This window comes from Prinia subflava, chromosome 17, assembly GCF_021018805.1.
Source record: "Prinia subflava isolate CZ2003 ecotype Zambia chromosome 17, Cam_Psub_1.2, whole genome shotgun sequence".
In the NCBI taxonomy this organism is placed as follows: domain Eukaryota; kingdom Metazoa; phylum Chordata; class Aves; order Passeriformes; family Cisticolidae; genus Prinia; species Prinia subflava.
Genome location: NC_086263.1, coordinates 8,450,368 through 8,465,985, shown reverse-complemented (window position 1 = coordinate 8,465,985; position 15,618 = coordinate 8,450,368). Strand labels below are relative to the sequence as shown.

General features: G+C 40.3%; 1 protein-coding gene across 2 annotated transcripts in view; it reads left to right on the top strand.

Annotated features, from left to right (window-relative positions):
* The window catches only part of SMG1 (SMG1 nonsense mediated mRNA decay associated PI3K related kinase), a 58,972-nt gene extending 44,400 nt beyond the window's left edge, over positions 1-14,572 (top strand). For both annotated transcript variants that reach the window (XM_063414057.1, XM_063414058.1), the window contains 19 exons: positions 356-574; positions 996-1,186; positions 1,604-1,776; positions 2,139-2,418; positions 3,711-3,983; positions 4,094-4,328; positions 4,525-4,751; positions 5,429-5,579; positions 5,672-5,861; positions 6,069-6,538; positions 7,544-7,681; positions 8,526-8,678; positions 9,010-9,189; positions 9,399-9,626; positions 10,055-10,266; positions 10,469-10,575; positions 10,901-11,080; positions 11,212-11,318; positions 12,015-14,572. In XM_063414057.1, coding sequence (XP_063270127.1) covers positions 356-574; positions 996-1,186; positions 1,604-1,776; positions 2,139-2,418; positions 3,711-3,983; positions 4,094-4,328; positions 4,525-4,751; positions 5,429-5,579; positions 5,672-5,861; positions 6,069-6,538; positions 7,544-7,681; positions 8,526-8,678; positions 9,010-9,189; positions 9,399-9,626; positions 10,055-10,266; positions 10,469-10,575; positions 10,901-11,080; positions 11,212-11,318; positions 12,015-12,092 — 3,792 coding nt within the window. In that variant the 3' untranslated portion in view covers positions 12,093-14,572. The remainder of the gene's footprint in view (positions 1-355; positions 575-995; positions 1,187-1,603; positions 1,777-2,138; positions 2,419-3,710; positions 3,984-4,093; positions 4,329-4,524; positions 4,752-5,428; positions 5,580-5,671; positions 5,862-6,068; positions 6,539-7,543; positions 7,682-8,525; positions 8,679-9,009; positions 9,190-9,398; positions 9,627-10,054; positions 10,267-10,468; positions 10,576-10,900; positions 11,081-11,211; positions 11,319-12,014) is intronic.
* The last annotated feature ends 1,046 nt before the right edge of the window (positions 14,573-15,618 follow it).

Below are 15,618 nucleotides of genomic sequence, written 5' to 3'. Positions count from 1 at the left end.
TGTTATATTTTTCCTAATTTTTTTTGAGCTGTTTTGCTTGCCTGCCCTCTTCCTTTGGGACTCATCCTGTATAAACATGACAGATGCGTTTCTAAAAAGAAAAATGCTCTGAAGAAAGGAGATCGTTCCTCCTTCAGTGTCTGTAGCTTGTGCACAGAGTTTCTGTGGAAGGCTAGATCTTCCTACAGGCTTAGCTGCATTTGTACCCACTGTGGTATTCTTGCTGGCTCTGTAGTAGCTGAGGATACATTATGGCTTTCTGGACCTACTCAAGTACAGTATTTTGCATCTAAGTTTCCACTATTCTGCAAGGATAACACAGAATCAGAATGAATCTGTTTAAAATACCATGCAGGTCCTTCATATAATGCGGCGTGGGAGAGAGACTTTGCTGACACTGCTGGAAGCTTTTGTGTATGATCCCCTGGTGGACTGGACAGCTGGAGGAGAGGCAGGCTTTGCTGGGGCTGTCTATGGTGGTGGTGGCCAGCAGGCTGAAAACAAGCAGAGCAAAAGGGAAATGGAGAGGGATATTACACGGAGCCTCTTCTCCTCGAGGGTGGCTGAGATAAAGGTGAGTTTACTACAGTAATTTTCTATTTTTAAACCAAAGTAGGCTCTGTGCTTCTTTTTTTTAATTTGCATTTTGGGAATGGGGAAAATACGGTCATGTATCAGCAATAGTTCATTAATTTTATTGTGAGAAATTGAGTTTGTATGAAGGGAAGTGCTAATATTGAACTTGCAAATATTTAATTTTGTGCGTACTTAATTCTAAAACACGTTTTTAGTGCTTTGTCTGAATCTGGGCTAGAAGAATAAAAACAGGTTTAGAGAGCAGTTTAAATAAAGACTGTCTGTTAAGATTTGGCAGTTGTAGCACTGGAAGCAGTGCTGGATGAATGGCATTGTTGAAGGGTTATGTTCTGCCATATCTTACTTTCTCTTGCCAGTTGATCTAGTGCAGTTCAGTAACATCTGTGTCTTGATTGCAGGTTAACTGGTTCAAGAACAGGGATGAAATGCTTGCTGTGCTGCCAAAACTGGACAGTAGCTTAGAAGAGTACCTGAACCTGCAGGAGCAGTTAACAGACGTAGAAAAGTTGCAAGGAAAACTACTAGAAGAGATAGAATTTCTGGAAGGTGCAGAAGGCGTGGATCATCCCTCCCACACACTTCAGCACAGGTACAGAGGAGCCAGGAATTCTGTCAGAAGTCTCACAGTTCAATACAGATTGTGTTTTAGCAATGTACTTAACGGGTTGAATGTTAGAAATCTGTATATGAGTGTTCCATCATAATAATCCACATAAGGGAGCTATTGATAAATAGTGCAAAAATCTTTTCTTCTAATTATTTTAAGTTATTTTTGAAGGTTATTTGGAAATAATCAAGTATTTCAGAATTGCATGAATAGGCACAGGCATTAATTATTTTGTAGGAAAACAATTAATGATGCAACATTGTTAGTTTTGTGTAATTTATGAGAACATCTTCATTTCCTGGTCAACAGTTGTATTGTTTAATATCCTTCTGTATTCTGTAGTGCTAAGCATTTTCTTTCCTGTAGTACTTACTTGATTCTGTGGCTTCAATAATTCAGGTATTCTGAGCACACACAGTTGCAGTCTCAACAAAGAGCTGTCCAGGAAGCCATCCAGGTGAAGCTGAATGAGTTTGAGCAGTGGATAACCCATTACCAAACTGCCTTCAGTAATTTAGAGGCAACGCAACTTGCAAGTCTGCTCCAAGAAATCAGCACACAAATGGACCTAGGTACAAAATAGTGTTTCTGGGGGTGGTTTTAACGGTTTGAAAATAACTTGAGTTTAATATCAGGAGGCATTATGAGTGTCCTCTAACTTAAAGGCAATGATCTGTATGTAATAAAGGAAAGGGGCTTCTTCAAAGGGTGATTTAGAGCTCTTCAAGGTTTTAGTGCCAAGCTGTCTAAAGGAACTTGTCTGTCTTATCCTACCTGGGCATGAGATTCCCTTACCTTGTGCTTGAAATTATCAATATGCTTCCTTTATCACAAGTAAAAAACAGTATTTTGAAAAGTTGCTGATGCTCAGTATTTGTATGATATAAAACATGTCTTCAGACACATCTTTATTTTTAACCTTCTTTCTTAAAAGGTCCTCCAAGTTATGTCCCAGCAACAGCATTTCTGCAAAATGCAGGCCAGGCACATCTGATCAGTCAGTGTGAACAACTGGAAGGAGAGGTTGGTGCCCTTTTGCAGCAGAGAAGATCAGTGTTACGAGGTTGCCTGGAACAATTGCACAACTATGCAACAGTAGCTCTGCAGTATCCCAAAGCTGTGTTTCAGAAGCACCGAATAGAGCAGTGGAAAACCTGGATGGAAGAACTCATTTGTAACATGACAATAGAGCGTTGTCAGGATGTCTTTAGGAAGTAAGTTGACAGAATAACAACTTGTTCAAAGAACGTCATTTTTAAGCTACTACCCTAATTTTACCATTAAAATAAATACTTTTGCACGGACTTATCTAATTGTAAAGCAAACCAAGATTAAGTTGCTATTCTAGAAATTAGGAGTAAATATTAAAAACTGCTTTAAAAATACCATTCCAGAGTTTAATGTGTGTACTTCAATATGAAAATCAAGTAACATTGTCCTGTAATGAACAAATGGCAAATTCACCTTTGTGGCTTCAGAGCAGTGATATTTCGGGTTTTAGAATCTTCTAGTATTTAAAAATCAATAAGGAAAGATTTTTTTTTTAATAAGTAGATTTTCAAGCAGTTCCTGGTTCTTTTTTTCTTCTAACATCAAGCTGTTTCAACATTATTATGGCTTGGCTTAAAAGATCTAGATTATATTTGAGCATTTCCTCTGAAATCTTTGCTTTTATCCTCTTTTCATTCTTTGCTTCATGCAGAGTTGTCTTGTGTCCTTGCAAATAGGTGGAATATGGTGCATTTTTAGGACCTTACAAAAGCATTGCTAGGGTAGTCATCAACCTCTTGTGATATTTAAGAGTTAGGAAGGAGTAGGTGATACAGGAATGGTTCCAACATGGAGCGTTTTTCCTACCTGCAGAGCAGAATGCAATTTCTTGCCACCTAAGAGGGGGAGGTTCAGTCAGTGCACTTGTGTTTGCAGGTGTGAGATGCAGGTTCAGTCAGTGCCCTTGTGTTCACAGGTGTGAGATGCAGACTCAGTGCCCTTGTGTTCACAGGTGTGAGATGCAGGTTCAGTCAGTGCCCTTGTGTTCACAGGTACGAGATGCAGACTCAGTGCCCTTGTGTTCACAGGTATGAGATGCAGGTTCAGTCAGTGCCCTTGTGTTCACAGGTACGAGATGCAGGTTCAGTCAGTGCCCTTGTGTTCACAGGTGTGAGATGCAGGTTCAGTCAGTGCCCTTGTGTTCACAGGTGTGAGATGCAGGTTCAGTCAGTGCCCTTGTGTTCACAGGTACGAGATGCAGGTTCAGTCAGTGCCCTTGTGTTCACAGGTATGAGATGCAGGTTCAGTCAGTGCATTTGTGTTCACAGGTGTGAGATGCAGACTCAGTGCACTTGTGTTCACAGGTATGAGATGCAGACTCAGTGCCCTTGTGTTCACAGGTGTGAGATGCAGGTTCAGTCAGTGCATTTGTGTTCACAGGTGTGAGATGCAGGTTCAGTCAGTGCCCTTGTGTTCACAGGTATGAGATGCAGACTCAGTGCCCTTGTGTTCACAGGTACGAGATGCAGTACGCCCCCCAGCCCCCTCCCAGCACGTGCCAGTTCATCACGGCCACGGAGATGACGCTGCAGCGCTACGCGGCCGACATCAACAGCCGGCTGATCCGGCAGGTGGAGCGCCTCAAGCAGGAGGCCGTCACCGTGCCCGTGTGCGAGGAGCAGCTCAAGGAGATCGAGCGCTGCATCAAGGTGTTCCTGCACGAGAACGGCGAGGAGGGCTCGCTCAGCCTGGCCAGCGTCATCATCTCCGCCCTGTGCACGCTCACCAGGTGAGCTCCCTCCCGGGAACGTCCTGGGGAGGATACAGGAGTGTTCAGGGGTGTAATTCTGCCAGGAGTGCAGCAGCAGGTACGTTGTCTAAGTGTCTCAATTCCTCCAGGCGAAACCTGATGATGGAAGGGGCAGCGTCCAGCGCTGGAGAGCAGCTGGTGGATTTGACATCCAGAGATGGAGCCTGGTTCCTGGAGGAGCTTTGCAGCATGAGTGGCAATGTCACGTGCCTGGTGCAGCTGCTGAAGCAGTGTCATCTTGTACCCCAGGACCTGGATATTCCCAACCCCATGGAAGCATCAGAAGCTGTTCACTTAGCCAATGGAGTATACATCTCACTTCAGGTGATTCTTTTATGTTACTTTTCCCCCATCCCTCAAGACTTTGGCGAGGTCCTTCTTAATAATGAGCTAAAAATCTGTTTATGATGCTGCTGAGATTTTTTGTATGGTGGTGTAGTACTAAAATGACAGAAGATGGTGCATGTGATACTTTTTGACAGGGAAAGTTCCTTACTTTTTCGTACTTGCTTCCCAACAGGAATTGAACTCAAACTTCCGACAGATCATTTTCCCTGAAGCGCTTAGGTGTTTAATGAAAGGAGAGTATACTTTAGAAAGTATGCTCCATGAACTGGATAATCTTATAGAGCAAACAACTGATGGAGTCCCTTTGCAAACGTTGGTTGAATCTCTTCAGGCCTACTTACGAAATGCTGCTATGGGTATAGAGGAGGAGACACACACTCATTACATTGATGTTGCAAGGTAAATCACCTTTTTTCTGCTGAGGTGTGAGAGAGTGAAGACTGAAAAACATTAGTTTGTCTAAAATTATTTTTTGTTTGCTATACAGGCTTTTCTTGCCCAAGAATACCTTAAGCAGAGTGCAGGGTCTAAAGCGTGCACTAAAGTTTCCTCTCTGCGTGTTTGTGTGTTTACCCACATGCATACACAGAAAATGGAGCTGTGGTAATTTACACTTACATCTGCTTAAAGCTGACTTTTGGTAGTCGACTTCTTCCAAAATAATATAGTTGTGGTTTTATATTTGAAGTTAAAGGATGCTAAAAGTAGGAACTAGTTCATTAGTTTGTGGGAGGAACCTGTGAAAGGGAGAGCTTGTAACCATGGCACTCTTGATCAGGAGGTTTGATGAGCAGCTTTGGCTTAATGAGTCAGTGACTTGATTAAAAAGCAAAATGAGACAAAACACTGAGCAAACAGAAAGACTTGTGGATCTTGTAACGTGGGACAGTACATGCCTGAGATGGTGCTTGGTACACAACAAAACAATTTAAAATCTTCAAGTGGTGTTTCCCTTGAGTTTGTGGTGGCTCCATCAGTGGTACAGTGAATCTGTGGAATCAGTCAGTTTAAGAAAATTCTGGGTTTTGTGGACTAAGTGAAACCATGTAAATTTTCTTTCTTTTTTCCCTTTTAAGAGTACTTCATGCTCAGTATGGTGAACTGATTCAGCCAAGAAATGGTTCAGTTGATGAAACTCCCAAAATGTCAGCTGGTCAGATGCTTTTGGTAGCTTTTGATGGAATGTTTGCTCAAGTGGAAACTGCATTTGGTTTATTGATTGAAAAGGTATGGATTTGTTCTTTTTGGAGTACTGTTTGAGTCATAATTAGGAAACCTCTAAAAAAACCAAACTAATTAATTTCCTTTACATTGCTCAGCTAAACAAGATGGAGATACCTCTTGCTTGGCGTAAGATTGACATAATTAGGGAAGCCCGCAGCACCCAAGTTAACTTCTTTGATGATGACAATAATCGGCAAGTTCTGGAGGAAATTTTCTTTTTGAAGAGACTGCAAACAATTAAGGAGTTTTTCAGGCTCTGTGGTACCTTTTCTAAGACACTGTCAGGTAAATAAATGTTATCTAATGTTCAGTATGCCTTTATCCACTTCTTATGCTGTTCAGAAGAACGTAAATGGTCCCTTTGCTGTGACTTACTCTTGGTATGTGGTAAGGAAGCAAAAACTAAAAATTAATTCCTGTGCTTTTGCTGTGTTTGTAAGTTGGATGCATCAAATGTTCTGTTTGTAACAAAAATACTATTTCTTTTAAAAGGAATCAGTTCACTTGAAGACCAGAATGCAGTAAATGGACCTGTTCAAATTGTCAATGTGAAAGCCCTTTACAGGAACTCTTGCTTTAGTGAAGATCAAATGGCCAAGCCAATTAAGGCTTTTACAGCAGACTTTGTGAGGCAGCTTTTAATTGGCCTTCCCAACCAAGCCTTGGGACTGACCTTGTGCAGTTTCATCAGCGCTCTGGGTGTCGATATCATTGCTCAGGTAGAGGCTAAAGACTTTGGAGCAGAAAGTAAAGTTTCTGTGGATGACCTGTGCAAGAAAGCCGTGGAGCACAACATCCAGATTGGCAAGTTCTCCCAGCTGGTGATGAACAGGGCCACAGTCCTGGCCAGCTCCTACGACACGGCCTGGAAGAAGCACGACCTGGTGCGGCGGCTGGAAACCAGCATCTCCTCCTGCAAGACCAGCCTGCAGAGGGTGCAGCTGCACATTGCCATGTTCCAGGTGAGAGCCCAGCTCAGCCCGGGGGTTTCCACACCGGGCTGGGAAAAATGACTGAGTTACAGTGTCTGAGCACAACAAATGGGATATTCTGTTGAATAAGTCCTAAGGTATTTTAATGGACTTTATAAGGTCTTCTGGTTTTAATCATGCTGTAAATATATAAGGAACAGTGTTACTGCTAGCTTTTTTTGAAGTTTAGCTGCTTTACAAGAAGCAAATTCTGCAATCTATAAATTTTTTTGAATCAATGCATATAATTTTTTTCAGTAGCCATTAAGTTGTTTTTTAGAAAAAAAGTCATTCATTGGCTTTCTTAACAGCAATGCTGTCCCATTCTCACTCTTTTTCTCAATTAGATTATGACTTTAAGGGAGGAGATGGCTTAGAACAGAGGGTATGAGTTGCTGAATGTCATTTTGGACCTTTGCTTCAGAGTTTTAATGCATTGGCTGTCTCCTTGCTCCACTCTTTGGCTCATTAAAAATACAAACAGCAGCAGTATCAGTCCTGAAAAATGCTCTTCTGAAGCTTTAGATAAATGCCATTGTGTACCTTTACATGGGTATCCAGTTGTGTTGTACTATCAGTGATCTTTATTTTATAGTGATTTGTAGGTGAAGGGACAAGATTTTCTCCAGATCAGTTAATAAACCATTTCATAGACTGGTAAGCAAAATTGGCTTGGTTTTAATGTATCACAAGTGAATTGTTTCTGAATATTGATGGCTTTTCCTTTAGATCAAAAAAATGTGTGTAAATCTCTTCTAGAAAGTTAGTGGACTGATTAATCGTATAAACATCCAAACCAGTAAAACATAATTTGCAACTACTTGTATAATTTAATGCTCTTGAATGATTTAGAGCTTTGAGCTGTTCTGGTGCTGTCTGACACACAGCCCTTTTAAGTGCCCTTACTTATAAAGGATGGAATTGCTGTTTGTGATGCAAAGTATTTTGTGCTGAGCAATACTGATAATCATAAGTGTTGCTGTTACTTTCTTAAAGTGGCAACATGAAGATCTCCTCATCAGTCGCCCCCAGGCTATTTCTGTCACTCCTCCACCTCGTTCAGCAATTTTAGCCAGCATGAAAAAGAAACTTCACACACTCAGTCAGATTGAAGCTTCCATTGCAACGGTCCAGGTACGACACTTTTGGGGAGGGTTGTTCAGCAGCACATGGAAGTGTGACTAACACAAGCTGTAAAACCTGTCTGCCACCTTCAAGTTAGGTTATCTGGCTTGGTGTCTCACACAAATGGGGGGGTGTTGTCATTGATCTCTTTCAGTCTGTCTGATGGGCACTGTTAACATTGATGTTGCTGTCTCATCCAAAATAGTCTCTTTGGAATAGCAATAAATCTCTTGGAAGAAAGATACAAATCTGTGAAAGTACCTTTCTTTCTGAAGGCTGGTAATGCTCCCTTTCTTGAAGTTTGTCTGCCTTAGTTCATCCTTACTAACATTTTTGCTAGCTAAATGTCAGAAATTCCCGTTGTAGAAATGGGCAAATTAAATTCTTTGGTGTGTTAAGGTTTGTGTGCTGTGGCTTTGCTCAGTATTTTAGATTTCTTCAGTGCCAGTAATACAGAATGTTTAATTGTTTTTAAATACTGCTTAACTTCCTGAATTTTAATTTCCTTTTTTAGTTTGAAGGTGCTGTTTATAGTAATTTCTTGCATTATTTGGAAAATAATGGAGGGACTCCTATGATTTATAATAATATATAATTCTTAGTCTAGAAATCTGATTACTTTTGCATTTTTTTGGTGAGTTAAAATCTAGACAGGTGGACTTTTTATAACAATCAAATCCAGTTGAGATGTGTACTGGAAATAAACTTTAAACAGCATAAACTAACATTTGTCAATCATGAATGCCACGGTATTTTACATATATGGGCATAAGTGTCTGCGTGTGTTATATGGATAATTTATTTAAAGTCAGGCTTAGAATGGTTTATATGTTTTTTTTCTTCCCCAATGCAGGAGAAGCTAGCAGCACTTGAAGCAAGCATTGAGCAGCGTTTAAAATGGGCAGGAGGTGCTAATCCTGCACTGGCCCCAGTCTTGCAAGATTTTGATGCCACTATTGCTGAAAGAAGAAACCTTGTACTGAAAGAAAGTCAAAGAGCAAGTCAGGTAGTACAGATGAGCACAGTACTCTTGACTCCATGAGTGTGTTCACTCTTCATTTCCTATTCAGGGTTTATGTAGAAGATACTCTTCTGCTCTGCATCTAAAGAGCAAATTTGGACACCCAAATACTTCTGGGAATCCCACTTGAAAGCAATAGGAATAATCTTTGTGAGAATTGCTGCAGGGTTGGATGACCCTGGGATGATACTGTTACTGTAACAGAGCAGCATTTGTGTGTTTGAAATCCTCACTTCAAAGCATATGAAAAAAACACTGTTTGTGTAATAGGCAGTTGAAGTGGAATAACTTTTCTCACTCTTGTTTTGATTTTCAGGTCACTTTCCTTTGCAGTAACATCATTCATTTTGAAAGTTTACGTACGAGAACAGCGGAAGCCCTGAATCTCGATGCTGCATTGTTTGAGCTCCTCAAACGCTGTCAACAAATGTGCTCCTTTGCATCCCAGTTCAACAGCTCAGTGTCTGACCTGGAGCTTCGCCTGCTGCAGAGAGTGGTGAGCACAGGGCAAGGCAAAACATGAAACCTTTCAGAATCTCTGAGGGAGTTCTCAGTTTTGTCTTCCATTCTGGGTGTTATGTATACCCTCAGATGGAGTGTGGCTACAGAGTTTATGCTGTCGGTTAAACACTTGGCAGTGCCATTTACAGAGCATGTGAATTTTATCTCTGGGTACAGATAAAGAAATGTTTCTGTTATTTTTAGGGCACTGGTCTAGAACATCCTATTGGCAGCTCTGAATGGCTTCACTCAGCTCACAAGCAGTTGACCCAGGAGATATCTACACAGAGAACAGTACAAACAGAAAGAGAACAGCAAATAGAAACAGTTTGTGAAACAATTCAGAATCTGGTGGATAGTATTAAAACTGTGCTCACGGGTCATAACAGACAGCTTGGAGACGTCAAACATCTACTGAAAGCTATGGCAAAGGTATGCCTGGAACATCCTTAAATTTATTCCTCAGACTCATGTCAGTACAGTTTAAGAAAAATAAGTTGTATCTTTTTGCTTTGTAAAGTATCTAGAAACAGTAAGATGTTTGTGCATATAGAGTTCAAGACATAAAGTTCATATTTAAGAATTAATAAAACTTTCTAGCATTAGCCTTAGCAGGCTTTGGTTGAACTGAACCTTTTCTCTCTCTTGTCAGTTGGAACATTGTGTTTATAAATACTTTGGTTCTTAATCTGTAAAAACTTTTATAACTTTAAAATTTATTTTTTCATACATATCTACTGAAAATTATAGTTATTTATAATCAAATGACAAACTGAAGGGCTGAAAGGTCTAAGAAATGCTCCACTTCATTCTCTTAGCCAAAATACAGCAGCTGACCTTTTTGCACATCTTGGTTACAGGATGAAGAGGCGGCTTTGGCAGATGGTGAAGATGTTCCCTATGAGAACAGTGTTAGGCAGTTCCTGGGTGAATATAAATCGTGGCAAGATAACATTCAGACAGTTCTGTTTACATTAGTTCAGGTTATGGGTCAAGTCCGCAGTCAGGAACATGTTGAAATGCTGCAGGAAATAACTCCCACCTTGAAAGAACTTAAAACACAGAGCCAAAGGTAAGAGAGTTCCCTTGTGTCAGGTGAGAAAAGCCTTTTGCATTCCTGCTTTCATGTAGCAGGAGCACATCATGGGGCACATACCTGATGATTTTCTTAGAACTCAGAAATCTTCTTGTAAAATTTGAGTTAATTTAATTCTTGGGTTTTCAGTAAGTCAAGTAGTTGCATGAGTATTTATCAACTCCATTGTATTTCCCAGTGTCTACAATAATCTGGTGGGGTTTGCATCACCCTTAGTCACGGATACAGCAAATGAATGCTCCAGCCCAACTTCAGCTGCTACATATCAGCCAACCTTTGCTGCAGGTAATACTTCAAAAAGTACACACATGAAACCACCAGGAACTGATATTAGAGAGAGCCTCATGGCTCTTACTGAACTTTGAAATGCAGACAATTTGCTTAATATAAATAAATTCCTAGCAGTGGAATAAAACTTCTTGTTTAGGAAGTGAGAGAAATTAGAAAATGTAAAGATTGAACACTGGTGCAGAAATTAATGCAAGTTTAAAATACATTTGTTCTGAAAAACTGATAGATCTAATTGATATGCATTCCATGGTGCTTTTTCTTGCCTCTATAATATGCTTTTATTTTGAAGACTTTAAGCACTTTTAAACTTTCTCTACAGCTGTACGGAGCAATACAGGGCAGAAAACTCAGCCAGAGGTGATGTCACAGAATGCAAGAAAGCTAATTCAGAAAAATCTTGCAACATCAGCAGATACTCCTCCAAACACAGTCCCAGGAACTGGCAAAAGTGTTGCTTGTAGTCCCAAAAAGACAGCCAGGGACCCTAAAACAGGAAAAGGTAAATACAAACCTTGAGAAAACCAATTAGAAAAAAACCAACGATCCTACCACTGACAGCAACAAAAAAATACTTCAGTGGGTTTGTGTGCAGGAATGTCAAGCTGCAGTAACTTTGTTTTGTACCTGTAGCTGTGCAGGAGAGGAATTCCTACGCAGTTAGCGTGTGGAAGCGGGTCAAAGCCAAGTTAGAGGGCCGAGATGTGGATCCCAACAGGAGAATGTCTGTGGCTGAACAGGTGAGTTGAAAGTAAAGTTCCAGTACTGGTCCTTGCTTTAAATACGTGCTAATTAGCAGATGTGTATGCTGAAGTGTGCCTTCAGGGCTGAAACCCTGTTGTGAATGGGGCTTCTTTGGGGATGGGGGCTATTGCAGTGAAAATCAAGGTTGCTGCTGCCTTGTATTGCTGCATTCTTTTTTTTTTTTTTTTTTTTTTTTTTTTTTTTTTTTTTTTTTTTTTTTTTTTGGTCATATGCTTTTAGTTTTTATATGGCAGGTTTATGTAAAAGCATAAATTAGATGAAACTGTCTTTGGTGTGTCAGTAAGCTAACATTTCTTCCACAGCTGCTGCTAGCCAGGGAGAACACGAGATCTGTACAGCTGCCCAAGGGACAGAACTCCTCTGTGTTCACTGACATAACACAGCCCCTCCTGTCTCTGGGCAGCGCAGTCAGGGGACACAGCTGTCCACATCTATTTGAGAATGCTGTGGTTACTTTCAAGATAGGGGCTGTGAATGAGATGATATCTGATCTTTTTTTGCAGTACAGCTTCCTGTTTCTTATGTGGTCTGCACAAAGTTACATCTACAGTTACTGTAGATTTTTTTCAGTGAAATATTTGCAGCTGACATTCGACAGTAAATTCTAAGATCACTTAAACACTTTTAAAATTCCAGCTTATTTTTAATTCCTTGTTTGACCTTTTTACTAGGTTGACTTTGTGATTAAGGAAGCAACTAATCTAGATAACTTGGCTCAGCTGTATGAAGGTTGGACTGCCTGGGTATGAGTAGGGAGACAGCAGCTCGGTCTGGTTCAGCGAGGTCAGACATCCACCAGAATCAACTCGGCCTCAGGCATCCGTAGCCGCACCACAGCCGGTGGTGATGCATACTGGGGCTTAATCTGAGGAAACCTAGGAAATCTCGGTGCACTGGGAGTGATCCTGCAGGATAGCTGCACTCAGGGATACGCTAAACACAATGGTCTGCAACCCCCGCGGTCAAGGGTGCAAGCTCACCGCTTGAGCGACACGGTTTGTCTTTCTGCTACGGAAGAACTGCAAACGTGTCTGGGGGCCAGCTGCAGAAAGAAATCAGGATGCTACAAACCGCAGAGTGATTTGGAACTCAATTCCACCTGACCCTGTGAACAATTCAGGAAACATCGAACCCTGTTCAAAGAAAAACAGAAAAATGGGGCCATGAAGAAATCACAGCAAGGGCAGATTTGATGCATTCAGATTCTTGTTCCTCTTGTTACGTGGCAGCAGTGCTGGTTGAGTTGACCAGTTAGTACGGGAAAAGGCTACAAAATGTAAACTTCAGAAATGGACTGAAAGCAAAGAGCTGTACGTCAGATACACGCTGCATTGGAAGAACTTCTGAGATAGAAGAAAAAGCCTTTGTTCTCTTTTCCCTCTCCTCTTTCCTTTCACTCCTCCCTCCCAGCCTCTCCTTGCATACACCCCTCTTGGCTTATTCTTGTAGGTTAGGCGTACTTCCAATATACTTTTCGTTTCGATCCTTCTACTTCACAGTTTAGTCAAATTAACAACTTAAATTCTGTTTGGTAAACAATTCTTCCAAAAGCACTGAAAAGATAGAACATCAATGATTACTTATGAGTTGGATGGTCAAACACAAAATGTAATTTTGGTTAAAGTCATTTTTGTGATTCTATTATGTACAGTTTCTCAAAATTGTCACTGTGCATTTAAAAGTAATGATTCCTACAGGCATTTGATTTAATGTGCACTTCCCTCTGCTTGCAGTGTACACTTTTTTGTAATTCAAATTGTCCCTCCAATCTCATTCTACTGTGATTGCTGTAGTTTCTTTCGTACAACGTAGCTAATCCAATGTAATCTTTACCTTTTTAAAAACCAGGATAGAGTACCTAGTAGAGTTTTACATTGTTGATGACAGATAAACAATAAAGTGATGTTCTGGTGGAGGTAGAGTGATATGCTTTTTACTTCATTTTCCTAATCCTTTTAGTTCACACTTGTAAATTCTAGTGCTTCACTTCACAGGGGTATACATATAATCCAAGAAATGAAGGACTCTCAAATTTTTGTTCAACTAGATCTGTAAAGATTTCTGCAAAGTAGTTTTCCTTTGCCATATTTCTTCTATAGATGGTTGTTCAGTAATGCATCCATAGGGAATCTTACACCAAGGTTTTTTTAATCAGTTCTCAAAGTGTGATTATGGTCAGAAAAGTCTCTCTAAAAATGGCATCATCTTCCTTAGATCAAGGACCTGCTTGTCTGCTGGTTGTCTAAAAGACTTCTTGCTTCATTTTTAAAGTAGGACACCTTTAGGAAAAGGCAACTTCCTTTTCTTAGAGCAAACAAACCAGACAAAATTCAGCTACAACTGCAGAATTGTAAAGGTGCTGATAGCTAAATCAGAAATGCACCCTGGCATTCAGAGGCCAGATAAATTCACTGTAGCTCTGTATAAGAAGTTTTTCTTATGCAAAGTTGGTGAATTCATTATGCAGTTTGCTGAAAAATGTTGCAAGATCCTTAATGCCATTTTAGTCACTTTTCAGAGTAAAACCACACTTTAATACAGCATTTTTTTCCATCAGAATTCAAGTATTAAAAGATTTGAGCCAAGCCCACTACTGGCATAAAATTAATTTAATTGAAAGGGTTTGCAGCAATTCATCTGAGCAGGAAGCTTGGCTGGTGATTTTTGGATAATACCGGCAAACTTCTGTTCCTTTCAGTATTTGCACTATGCTGACTGCTCTGCCTCCGCAGTAGGTCTTAGAATTCACTTTCTCCTCTGTTGCCAATTTTTTTGTGGACATGCACTTTGAAGTGTAAGAGTTTTCAACAGTCACATGGCCTTCCTTGCACTCTGATTGCCTGATTACCTCTAGGGAAGTCACAGGCTTTGCATCTAACAGTACCCTGCAAACGCATTCCACTGCCGCTGCTTCCTGACCCTCTGCCACGCACGTCGCAGGAAAAGCTGTCGGAACGTTGCAGTGAAGAACATTCATGTGCAGAACAAGACACTTGACACTGTTGGTCCTTTTCATTTTTCTCCAGTTAAAAATAACCTTATGAACAATCTGTTGGAGAAGTGTAGTGACAGGAGTGTGTTGTACCTGCTGTTTTGTTTCTTGGAAGCTGGGGGGAAGGGAGGGGGTAATGCACTCACCTGTGGCTCATGTATTATACCTCTGCCATCCAGAAATGAAACACTTGTGTGGAGATGGGTTCTTACTGCGTAATTTAATAAAATTTTAAAAAATAAAAAAGAATGTGTATTCCTTATTTCCTTCTGTGCAAACACTGTGTGGTTGTGAAAATTACATGGAAGAATGAGGTGCCTGATAGAAGCACATACAAACCAAACCCCAAATTAGAGCAGGATTCTCCAGAGACTTAAATTTGCATAACTAAGGCAAAGGAGACATCTTTGCAGATGTGCAGGAGATAGTGGGACTGTCACTGTTGTCTTGTGTGCTGACACATTTTTCTTGGAAATGTTGACATTTTGGGAGGTTGATACCTCCCCATACTTGAGGAAACCTAAAATGCAGATTTGCTCACACATCTTGCATAGTAAATAAGACTGTGTTAGTTATATTCTCTTAAAAGATGCTTCTTACAAAGACATAAGGCTACTTCCTTTATTTTCAGTAAAACTGGTGTCTATTTTCTCTGCAGTGAGGCACACGTAGAATAATGCAAGTCTAGAATCACCTCTAAATACACAGAACATACATATACATACATATATAGACTTCTATAGCTGAAGCTATAGAAGTCAAAGTTCAACTAATCACAATTTTTTGCCTGCTGCTTACCTGCAGTAAATGTTAACCAAGGCACCATGCTATAAAGTAATTTCTCAAAGCCAAATTCCATAGATGTTCAGCAGTTTTGTTATCCCCTCACAATTCTATAGGCTTGGGGTTGACATGCTGTTTAAAAATCAAGTTTGTTTGCCTCTTCTTCTCCCCTTTTGTAAAGCCAAGATGTGAACGTGGCTTTGTCAAATGGGTTGCTGGGATGTGTTAAACTGGAGTCATTAGTGGTGTCCTAGATTATTTTGGTAGGATAATGGCACTGTCAATACAACAAATTGAAAATGCAGCAGATCTATACAGTTAACAGAAATTAGTCTTGAACTTCGTAGGGTCTTCATGGTCTGGTTTTGCTTTGCAAAAATTAGTTTGCCCTCAAGGATTATTCTCTTTAAATAGTAATATTTTGTCTAATTTTTCAAATGTCTGTAAAAGACTCAGGTCCTCCAAGTTGAAGCTAAGTGCTGTTGCCTTTAAGGTTCATT